Here is a 13014-nt window from a genome sequence, read left to right as displayed (position 1 = left end):
AGAAAGTGAAATAAGAACGCTGCGAAAGTGTTGTGGGAGGTTTCTTTGCTTTATTGAAAAAAGGCGCTTAATACATGCTTAATACGAACTTGTTTAGATGTACCTTGTACGTAGGATTTCGTTTTGATTTTTTAAATGAATATTTAAATATCTTTCTACCTATATTTTCAGCTGATATATTGATTCCTATTCGATGCAGTTTTATTCGAATTTACGAGCACTCGTAACTAATCACTGATTAGTTATATTTGTGAAAATAATAAATGTAATGGAAGGTGTTTAAACTTTAAACTTTAATGTTTGAAATAATTTAATTGAGGTTAGGCTCTTATCTATATTTTGACCATCGCATCTGAGTAGGTAGGTATGTACCTATTTAAAATTATATTGTAATAACAAGACTATGCTGTAAGTAGGCAGGTAAGTCTTTTCACAGTATTACAATAAATAGGTAGGTATGTACTATGTACCTATCTATAAACTTTGTGATTAGTGGAATTTAATTTTATTCCTAATAATAGGTAGAGACAAAATAGGTACCTACTACTTACCTACTTACTAGAAAAACTTATTTAATTTATACTTATGATGACATTAGGTACTGACTACTGTCCTGTAAAATTATGAAATATAGAACCAAGTAACGTTTATTCTACGGGTAAAGTTTTGTTTTTTGTGTTGAAACTTTATCTAGGTATATTATTTTTTCTCATCATAATATACCTACCCACATCTAATTGCACAATAAGTTTCATAGATCAAATTAAATCATACTCGAGAGTCGAGATATAAAAGCTCACCAAAAATTCATTTGATTAATACTAGAGATGAGATGTCAGAACAGGACAGAGCTATTAATTGATTCCCTTTTACTGTACGTAAAAACGAGATGGCAAATAGATTGAATGAGGGGTCACGATTCATGAGTAAGCACGCGGGGTCGCAGGGCAGGGGAACGTCGCCATCGCGATCTCTCGTTTATTTTCATTTAGTCGCATTTCTTACGTCGTGTGGATAACGTCGTTTCGCTCCGCGCGATCCAAACAAAATTGTGTGTGACCTCAACTTGTGTAGTTCTGTGTAAATCGAAGTGCGTTCAATATGGGGTGTGGAACGAGTTTTGTGAAATATGTGCTGTTTTTCTTCAACCTGGTTGTTGCGGTGAGTTTGAGTAAAGGGCGGGAGAACCGGTTTCATTTTGTTTCAGATGGTCAGCGAAGAGTGAAGCCCATGGGTACCTACGTGGCCCGCTGCCCAGTAGTATGTGACGGAATGCTTTTTTCAAAGCAGGTACTCAAATACCGGCCTCTAATATTGATCATGCCATAGCATAGCAACCTTTGTTCTATTGTTATTTTAATAGGAACTAATACCTAGCTTTTAAACACGCGAGAGACTAACTAATTATTATAAAATAGTTAGGTATATTCTGCTTGTATTAATAATAGTTTTGTAATAATCGGGACTTAACAACGTTTTATAAATTAAAAACCTTGTAGGTACTAAGAAGTTCAGATTTGTCTTATTTGAAAATAACGGCCGATTCTTCTGTTACCTATTCGAAATTTAAATGTTAGAATTAATTACCTAGTACAGATTAAGATAAATTAGATGCCTACGATTTAAATTTACATGTGACCACCTAACCAATAAAAATAAATAGGTACCTAGGTATAAGTCATGGGTTTTACCTAAGGTTTACCACGTCAAAATTAGATTGGAGCAAATGCAGAATTAGGATACAGGGATACAGGGTATATTTGACAGCATGATTTTAAGTTTTCAGTTTTCCTCGATTCTCATCAATGTGTGAGTTGTGTGACTGAGAACTTCCCAAATTTAAATAAAGCGTCTTGGTATGAACTATACATAAATTTATGTATAGGTATGTCGCAGTCATCTGGTTGAATCTGCTATTTGATTGAATGACTAGCGCGTTCATTGAATGACTAATGCACTAGGTACCTACTTCTCAAGTTGTTTTATGTACCTAACGTTCAACTTCTTGACTGAACGTCATTTAACTTATTCGTTGGAAATAGATCGCAAACCGTCTTCTTCTAGACATTTGGAAAAAAATAACTGCGTTAAAAACAACCGACTTCAAAAACGGAAAAGTAAGAAATAAAAAAGATTTGATATTATTAATTACTACATATTATTTTTATGTGCTATTTACTAAAAAGGTTTGATGTCGGTGCATGGGCTTAATACTAAGTGCTTAGTGTTTGGCACCGACTTCAAACCTATTTAATAAATAGCACATAAAAATAATATGTAGTAATTAATAATATCAAATCTTTTTTATTTCTTACTTTTCCGTTTTTGAAGTCGGTTGTTTTTAACGCAGTTATTTTTATTTAATACTTTTTAGTGTATTTTTCAACACGAATCAAACGAGCCCAAACTCGATAAAGTTGAGTCAATATATTACTGAGTTCCTATGGCCACCTTCCGATTCCATCATCAGATCAGCTCCATGTCATGATAATGTTTCATCGCTATCCAATTTACATTCGTATACAAAATTTCAGCTCAATCGGTTACCGGGAAGTGAATCAAAGTTACTTGCTACATTGAAATTAAGTCATCGAGTACAGACAAAAATGCTCATAAAATAAAAACTACTAGGCCTAGCCGAATAAAATTTTTATGGGACCAATTCGACACCATCCCGCATCGAACAAAAAAAGAATCACGTAAATCGGTTCAGAAACCTCGGAGTAATCGGTGTACATACATAAAAAAAAAAAAAAAAAAAAAAAAATATACCGGCCGAATTGATAACCTCCTCCTTTTTTTTGAAGTCGGTTAAAAAGTAAATTAAAACAGTCTTCATTCAATGAACGCTCTAACAATAGGTATTATTATTTGTAAAGTTCTTTGCAAAACCGTTGTGGGAGAGATAAATAAATATTTTTATTTTTATTTGTTGGATGTTGAGATACGCTTGTTAAAACAACGTTCGGCCTAGTCATTCAATAAAATAGCATATTCAACCCAACCAGATGACGACGACGCGACGAGTACTTTGTAGGTACGTAGGTACCTACTACCCACATCATAAAAAATGTAGCTATGATGAATCCCGTGAATGCAATAATTGCACTAATTTATACATGATTCAATGCCAATACAACGTCACTTCAGTTTTTTTACATATTATTCAGCATTGAAAATAGTGACTCATGTTAAGATGAAGATGACGTAACGAATGTACCTATGCAAAAAACAGTACGTGTTGCCATGAATTTAAAAATTACGTGTTTCAGAAATGCTTTGTTATTTTAACGTGATGTTTGTTTAAACGTTGTATGATTTTTAAGCACGTACGAGTGTGCAAATTCTTTCATCGGAATGGTATCTTAGATGAGTCTAATAATAATATTATACCTACAAATAAATAGTGCAGTCATGGGCAGGCTGCGGGTGGTGTCCCACAACACAGTAAAGTTCTCGAAAGGGCCTCTGCGTGTTGGATCCGTGTCCTTATGATGGTACCCGAGTATTATGGAATTGAGATACATAATTATGGTATAATTATGCTTCTATAATTAATTGATACTCTTAAAGCTCCTTTAAGCAAAGTTGTAAGGAATATTATCTTCTATTTACGGGATAGAATTTGATATTTAAAAGTTATGCGCTCGGAGGGTGTGTCATAAAAATTCGATTATTTTTGTTCGCGTGCCGTGTCCCTTCGCCCTAGGTACCTACTTGGTACGGGGCAACAGGTGTGTTTCATTGCATAATTAATGGCGAGGTATTTTCGTGCGAGGGACATTACCCTGACTTCTATGGTAACATGGCCCATATAAGTCAGCTAAAAAGACATTTCACAGGTAGGTACCTGTATAGTCAATACCTAGTGTAATTTAGTTATGAATAATGATCGACACAAATTTTGTATCTCTTTACTTGACACCTCTTCTCAACTTGGGTTGTGATCGGGTTTCGCTATTTTAATGAGAGTAAACAATTATCACATGTCTTTATTACAGCAATAGCTATAATACCTATAACAAGATATTTCTTTGCCGATTAGTAAATTTTAAACCCTAACATTAATAGAACCATGGATAGAACTGAACTAACCACCAGAATAGAGCATATTTCTGCTTAGAGATACGGGGAACATACCTACGTACCGGTATACCTACGTGAAACTAAATTCAGAACTTTGACTACAGATTCCATATTACAAATAGGTAGGTACGAAAAGTTTGTAGTAATGAAAATATTGGCTCAAACCAACAAAGCCATTTCAAGAAAATATGAAACCATAAATTTCTTTTGTTTAAAACGAGTTGGTAATATAAATACGCTGTTTCAATTGGGTCAAGGAAAAATCCTCGGCTCTGAAGGAAAACGTCTCGGACGTGATGTGGCTCAAGGTACTAGGATTTTCCTACTCCTTTGTTGAGGCATGTGAAAAACTCATGTACATTATAGGACAAGTCAAGATTTTTACATAAGTATTTTTATGAATCATTTTAAACGCGTTTTATTCGTTTCCTTATCATTGTTCTAGGCTCTGGGGCATAGGTACCCAATATTTATAAAAATGACGAAATTGTTAAACGAACGTAAAGTTATTTTTGTATTTTCAGTTAACTTTAAATGAAAGAAACAGTATCATCCTACCGATGTAACTTTATGGCCATAAATTGAATAATGTTTGAACATTTAACAAGTAAGTGACAAGTCAATAGTATTTTTAATCCACATACCTACCTAGCTAGTATTCTACAAAACTGTCACAATGTTGCTACCATTTAACATTCTGCATTATCTTCAACATTTTATTTCCCAGAACTTAATACGCTTAAAGTTTATTAACTTACACGAAGCTTAGCGTTACTTAGCGAGTATAGGTCAGTTAGATCGTTAAACGGTGACAAATTGTTTCAGTAACAGTGTCATAACTATAAATACATTGTTTTAAATGACGGACAACTCATATAAGTAGGTTTATTATTGTATATGAGGTCATGCGAGCCATTAAGTGCGAGTTGTTCAATTTAAAATCTGCATTTCGACTGCGTACTATAATCTAGATTTTTTATTATCATGTGCTGACTTGGGGGAAAAAAAAAGGGTAACGGGACCTGTGCATATTTCACATACGGTGACAAATTGGCTACATTTGTAAAAAGAACTAAGAAGTAACTATCTGAATTTGGCATAATGTAAATCGTACCGCATTAATATCTTTTCAAACTCGGTAAACCGGTTGTAGAGTAAAAATTTGAGTCACATAACCTCCACGTATTTGCGCTAGGTTAAACATTGTCTCTTAAAGCTCTATCTCCTTTTGATTCTCCTCACGTTAATTGTAATCTTAACGTAACGTAACAAGCAACGAAACAACGGATGTTTGCTTCGGTAACTAATAACTAATTCCAACGATTCGAGATGATCACGTGACGTAAGCGGTGACATCATGCTGAGTTATGAGACGCCGCGCCGTTCTGGCGCCCTGGGCCTTCAATAGGGGCGTTAATGCAGATTCCTTGATACTTAAGTTACAGGACCAATGATATCATGGTAAGTGCTGGTAATTTTTACCATTAAGTTTCGATTTCGTAATAAATGAAAATCAACAATTAGGTATGTACACGTTGATTTTATTGTGTTTCAGGAGGTCTGAGCATGAGCGTTAAGATTAGTTTATTAGAGTACATAGGTATTAATAATCTGAAAATTTTAGACATAAAGATGGATTAAATGATCTAGTCTGGAAGTAGGCCGGTAATTTGCGTATAGACTAGGTATATAGACTTGCCTGAAATATTTTGAGTTGGCTTTGTGCATATCACATGTACAAAATACAAATGTGGAAACATGGTACATTGGGTATCGCTAAAAGGCCTTAAAGTTTAAAACAACAGACAGGCATTGAGTCTGCATATAAAGTCGCTCAAAGTTTAGAAGTTGACGGTTTGAATTGTAGGCCAGATTATTTGAACCGGAAAAACCGGATTCGGTCTCGTTTGCGGTTACAATCCCTACATATCTGAGATTACGTAACGCTTTAGATTTGTTCAGTTTCTGTCCAGCGAAAATTCTTCGAAAATAAACGTCGAAAGTAAATTTACAAACATGGGTTACAAAGACCATAGTTAGTATTATTTCGTTGATAAATTAATATAAGCTTTAATTAACGAAAGAGTCTGTTTAATTGAATTAAGCTCTGCTGTAAATTGAGTGTTTTACTCTCAAAGAGTATTATTATTAGTGATGGGTACTCCGATCAAAATTTTGTATTCATCGTGCATCAAGCGTACTCCGCTAACATTGAAAATCGTAAAGTTGAATAAACTCAAACTTATAAAATTTATTCATCAATTAACTACGTACTACCGGTTCGGAAAACAAAGAGAAATCGCTTAAAATATTTTTACATTAAGTTTCCTTTTCAAAAATTTATTATTGGCAAAGGATTTGATTTGAGAATTAATATTATTTTTTATAAAGTAAATTATATGATCGTTGTACTTGGAGGTGTAGTCATAATAAACCTAAGCACTTTTATAAAGTGACAAGACCGGGCTCTACCATAATTACAACATTATCACCATTTATTTTAACATGTAACAATGGTGATTGAAAATTGCAATAGGCCATTAATGTTCTAATCTAGATTAAGTATTACGTGTGACCAGTTAAGATTCGGCTCGCTTACACAATTGACCGATTTGTTTCACATACAAGTACCTACTGTTATGTAATTGTAAATGTTACACCTGTGTAATCACTTGACAGCTTTAATTTTAAGCTGTAACATGGACACTGAAGAGTACTAGTTATTGCAATATGCAGTGGAATGTCTCGGCTTCGTATTTCATATTTTTGTAATTCAGAGATAGAGTTGAAGATATGGAAAACATCAATCATTCTTATTGCATAGTATAAAATATGCCTTTTTGAAGTAAAAGGCAAAAGAAGAAGAAACTTTATAAGTTAATATATTGTGTTTATTATTTTATTTAAACTTCGTTTGATAATGGTTAGATTAGTTAGCATTTTTATAGCAACAAAAAGGTAGATAATGCTATTGCTGTTGAGTTTTCTAATCCTCGTTAAGTAAGGTTAGTTATTATTATCTCAAATATAATCGTTACAATCACATGTAGTAATAAAACATGCAAATATTTTTAACAAATGGCTCTCGGATGTTGCGCGTCTTTCATAACCTTGTTATTTGCAATTAATTCATATGCAAGCGATTAAAGTTTTATTTGGGTTATCGCTTTAGTTGTTTTCTGAAGAACAATAAAATGAACAATAAAATAATTCTCGTGTCCTTCATTTATATAAGGAGAAAATTCATGTACTAGATAGTTTGTACTTACTTGTGAAATTACTAGTATATTGTCACTAATTTAATTGTAGCATTAATTGTCTTTTATATAAAATTGTAGGAAATGATGTGTTCATCTATATAACCATTAGGGATAGAAGCAAAGGTGTAGGCATTTTATTGATACCTATAATACGTGATGTAAGGCATGTTCCCCTTCCCTTATTGAGGATGGTGAGGTCAGCGTTGAATCGCCATCCTGGCCCCGAAAGTGATGTGTGCGTGATATTTAATGTGACTTATACATATACAATTTAAATTTATATATTATATTCTGGGCTTAGTTTCCCGGATTTCAAATAGTATTAGATAGATAAATTATTTTCTATGCATTCTAAATGCTCCAAACGTCCACTATTAACTTAATTAATATACGTTATCTAAACGATAGTGTACACTACCAGTTCTATAATTGCATATTAATTGGGTTTGTAAAGAAAGAAACTGCCGTTCAGTACTCACTTAAATAATAAATTGAATATATTTAATAGAATACATTTTAGTCTATTGAATAGGTATTTCCAAACAGAATTTATCTCTACCTACAGAAATGTCTCAATCAAACAACATCAAAACATCCACGTACGTCAAGCAAAGATTACGTGGTAATTTGACCATTTACGTCTGGGCTGAAATTAAATTAAATTGACGACCTTTAACTGCTACCTACTCAAGAGCAATCATCTTATCCGTTAAGCCAGAGAGAACGTAATAAGAGATTCTTTATAGATGAGACTCTATACGGTAAAGTTATAAGGAGCTGAACTAAACCTATTGATAGACGGTATGAAAGGACTACTATAACGATATTTTATCCGTATGTTCTTCTCTAATCTGTTTTATTTACCAGGAAAGGAAAATAACCTTCTTGCTCTGATCGTATGATACTACAATTTTTTAATAATCATATGAATTTGTTAAAAAGAGAAGACTCCCTTAGGGATAAGTAGTCTTTCTACATAGTTAAACGTTAAAAGCTACACGAGCTGTAAAATTATTTTTTCCTTCTACTATTTCAAAAGTAAAATTAATAAGGATGCTTTCACCAAGCAAGCCTCCTTTGCATTCCTTTGTGAAACGGATCGGTAAGTTCTTGCCTGGTGAACACAAAGGTGACGGAGACATCTCGATACTGCAAACTGATCCCCCTCCGGCCACCGTTGTTTAACGGGCGATGACCTTAACGTCTGAAAGGGCTAGGCTAGATCTTAATTACCGTAGGTAATAAAATAACAGAAGGCTTAATGTTCCGTTAAGAACTGGCATATCTCTAGACTTTACGCTTATATGAAAGTAAAATATACAATTAAAAAATACCTATAGGTACCATTAAAAGTAAAATTAACATTTTTACTCACGATTAAAATTTACAGGAGAGATAAGATCTTCTATCATTGCTACATTGTAAAATGAATTCTATTTGCTACTAACTGTAACACTCTTGCAGAACTTGACCTTAGCTTCAAGGAACTAGTCCTAATACACAACGCGTAAATGCATTTTCTTTTGTTGATACGCAGTATTGCAGAATATCCTAGATTTTAGCTTTACCAAGTTGTCATTACCAATGGCCCTTAAAACATTAAATATCACTTTAATCACCACATTTCTGCATAAAACTTTTACGCTTAACGAAGAGGTGCATTTCAAAGGAACCTCATTAAAAGCCACCCGTAAGCGTTAATCTTGGAAATCTCATTAACAGCGGTTTGAATCAAATTTGTTCGTCTATTTTAAACGAATGTAGGTCGTCACGGGAGGTGAATGACCGACATAAAGGTTTTATCGCCCTATCCAATAGCTACCTGTGACTATTGTTTCTGTAACTTGGCTCTCGATCATGCGTGAAATTATTCCTGAACGATATAAGAAACGTACTTATCACACAATGTAGTTGCAATTGTTAATCTTATATTTTGCTAAATTCGGCAAATAATAAAAGTATGATTTTTATTCGCTTTACATTTTTATCATTGAATTTTTGCCCTTCGCTGAACTTCACGATGATAAAAATGGAATGTTCAATAAATATTGTATATTTCTGTTGATGATATAATTTTTTATATCTGTTTCTTGTTTAGTAAATTAAAACAAATGTTTTTTATTAAGTTTATCATTTACTAGCTGCTCCGCGCGGTTTCACCCCCGTGGCTCCACTCCTGTTGCCCGTAGCGTGATGAAATATAGCCTCTATATAATATAGAAAAATCTAGAACTAAATATCACTATACATATATTTGCACTTGCTGTGCCCTGCGGTTTTACCTACAGTGATCGACTCCTAGTGGTCTTAGCGTGATGATACCTATATAGCTTACAGCCTTCCTCGATAAATGAGCTATCTAACACCGAAAGAATTTTTCAAATCGGACCAGTAGTTCCCGAGATTAGTGCGTTCAAACAAACAAACAAACAAACTCTTCAGCTTTATAATATTAGTATATATAGATATCTAACTATCCAGTATCCAATTCCAAATGGTAATTCGATTTTTGAGCTACATAATATTCCAAGTTTATTTTAAAAATTAATAAAATAGTTGGAGTAATTGAGTTGAATTTCATTAAATACAAATTAATTCGAAAACAATTCTAGGTACGCCTCATCAGCTAATTTAAATTTTTCGAATATTGATAAATCGCTGTTAAAGCTTTAGTAAAAATTAAACCAAAAATCATTCCTCCTAATTAAGATGAAATTGAATTAGATAAAAATCTGCGAATGATGCACTAAATTCACTCCTATCATGTAGGCACTCCACTTACATCCAGTTATTCGGTACTTACTTTTTTTAAAAATATGTTAAAAATTTAATTAAAACTTACGCATCGTCGGTAAAAGTATAAAGATAAATCTTTTAGTTTTAACTAGTGTTCGCGTTCGTTAATTCGCGCAATTACCTACAATGAGGGTTAATTGCTTATGTCTGCATTGACCTTAAGCTTATGGTTTTAAAGTATTGACTTAATTTTAATAATGTCGTTTGGAGGACTAAAGTTATATACGGTATTCCAAGTTATTTACTTTGTGCCTCGAAATTGGAAAATTTGTTGTTGTTTTGCGTAACTGCAATTAATTAATTATTCTTCAGAGCTGGGAAGCCCATGAAATAATTATGATTAAATGGGACTTTCGGAACGTTCATTTCATCGTTTATTAAATGAGCTTTGTTACAAAACAGCCCATCTATTATGGATTTTTTCTATCTATAAAGCTTTAATTAACTAATGCATTATTTATATTTTGTTTTGTACGTTTCCCTTACGAGTACTTACCTAGTTGAATTTTAAAATGCATTCACAGGAACAAAACATGAATCAGAGTCAAATTAAAGTAACAAGGCAATATAAATATTCCTTATTCTTCCATTGCTCGTAGGTATATAAGGTGCTTTCCATAGGGTTTCCATTTCATATATTATATCTATACTAATATTATAAAGCTGAAGAGTTTGTCTGTTTGTATGTTTGTTTGAACTCACTAATCTCAGGAACTACTGGTCCGATTTGAAAAATTCTTTCGGTGTTAGATAGCCCATTTATCGAGGAAGGCTGTAAGCTATATAGGTATCATCACGCTAAGACCACTAGGAGTCGATCACTGTAGGTAAAACCGCAGGGCACAGCAAGTGCAAATATATGTATAGTGATATTTAGTTCTAGATTTTTCTATATCATATTCCATCTAAGTTCAATACGCTTTGAGTTCATGACTTCGTCTGGTTGCAGTCTAGACGTCTGGATTTGTTTGAACATTGTATTAGGTACTGTTTCCAGAATGGAAATGTATATTTATGATCTTTGGAATTTCTCACAGTTAATTCAGTTTCTGTTTTTAAGCTTATTGTTTGAATAATTTAGGAAAAGTTTTGTTTTATTTTGATTTACATATTTAAGTATAGTATCATATTTTTGCTAAGCCATTACTTGCATACATTCTTACGTTAGTGTGTACTTATCCAAATAAATTCAAAATTATTTTTTATACTTACATTTTTGGATAAAGTTCTAAGGAACAATGCTTCCACAAAGCATGTGTTCTCCAAGGCTATATAAACATTAAAATAATGTGTTAATATAAGAAATTGTTTTGATATCGCCCAGTTGTCTACAGCCGTTTAATCGGAATTCTATTTTAGCGTAGCGAGATTTTGCAAACAGTGTTATTTTTAGCTTCCTACCCGGTAACACGTGCTTAGTAATAGTTTTAGTAACGTACATTTACCTCTAGTTTAGTTAACTTGTTTTTATACCCTTTCTTACTGAATTATTAATCATTTCTAATTACCAACTAGATATCTTGTAGACAGGGTTTGATCAAAGCTGCATAGAAAAATTCAAGTGAATAGTGTTTAGCCAATCGTAATTTTAAAGAAAAAGTCTTTAGAATACATTTTATTAAATTTTGCATAATTGGGTGTTTACTAAAGCTAAAATTTCGAAAGATTCATCATAAAACTACACTTGAAAATTTCCAAATCAATCAATTACATAGATAGTACATCTGTAACGAATTAAGATAGGTATGATATGGTACAAGGCAATATAAATGTTGCGGTATCCAACCTCAAGGTGCCAGATAGAGCTCGAAGGTCTACCATACCACAAGACCATAAATTATCCATTAAGCGACGCATTATTTAAATACATTTTCTAAGTAAAGAAACGATTATTTACGATGATTGTTTATTGCACGCCTCATAAGCGAAGCGTTGAGGTGGGTACTACTGTCACTTCGCGCAAAACATCTGATTTTTCAAACTTAAAATGTCTTTATGTATCATACATTGCACTTGTAAGATAATACATACACACACATATTAAGAAAAAACACTATTTTTAACGTTCATGATATTTTTGATGTCATTTTTGTTATTTAAACTAGTTAAAAAACAGTTTAAAAAAGTTCTGTCTTGGACGTCCGTGTGTCTGTATGTGCGGATCCTTTTTCTTGTTAACACGATAGCGACCGAAATACTTTACTAATCGAGTCTTTTTTTTTCTCTTACGCTTGAGTATGCTCAGGAATAGAACCCTTTCATTTTTCAGGGTCTGATTCGATGTGGTTTAATTGTTATTAAATAAACAAAAAAAATATCGACTTTTTTTTTTTTTTTATAGTGTACTCAAAATTCACCATTATAAACTCGATTCTTTATACTATAAGCCAAGGTTTAAAAAAATAAGTTGGTAGTCAGTCCCTTAAACCTGCGCAGTTTCACATCTAGGTGGGGCCACAAGAAAAATAGCTCAATTATTACGGTACCGCTTTCTTTACTTTTCCAAATGTTTTATTTTATTTCATTTTTATATTTATAGTCACGTACTCTTTATAAATAATCAATTTTATTGTAAAGGATGAGATTATGAGGCGTGCACTTTTGGATTTTCCAAACTATTTTGCTTATACTCTGCTGTTTCTTTAGATGCTCAATATATTTTTATGGATCTAACCATTCATTTTATGGTAAAAATGATTAAATGAAACGACCCCAAATAAATAACCACATATCTAAGTGAAAACGTGTACAGAATACGAATTGCTAAAAGGAGTAGAATTTCCTAACCTTATAAATTTCAGTGAAGTAAAACGTATTTCAAAAGTAAAGAATTTTCTGGATATAACTAGTTTTAATTCACTATCGTAGGTAT

General features: G+C 32.7%; 1 protein-coding gene across 2 annotated transcripts in view; it reads left to right on the top strand.

Annotated features, from left to right (window-relative positions):
• Positions 1–979: 979 nt before the first annotated feature.
• Positions 980–13014, top strand: part of LOC123691473 (CD63 antigen-like) — a 30260-nt gene continuing 18225 nt past the window's right edge. For both annotated transcript variants that reach the window (XM_045635885.1, XM_045635884.1), the window contains exon 1: positions 980–1161. In XM_045635885.1, the coding sequence (XP_045491841.1) occupies positions 1102–1161 (60 nt within the window). In that variant the 5' untranslated portion in view covers positions 980–1101. The remainder of the gene's footprint in view (positions 1162–13014) is intronic.

This window comes from Colias croceus, chromosome 4, assembly GCF_905220415.1.
Source record: "Colias croceus chromosome 4, ilColCroc2.1".
Classification (NCBI taxonomy): Eukaryota; Metazoa; Arthropoda; class Insecta; order Lepidoptera; family Pieridae; genus Colias; species Colias croceus.
The sequence above is the reverse complement of the archived record's forward strand: the minus strand, read 5'-3'. Positions and strand labels throughout refer to the sequence as shown.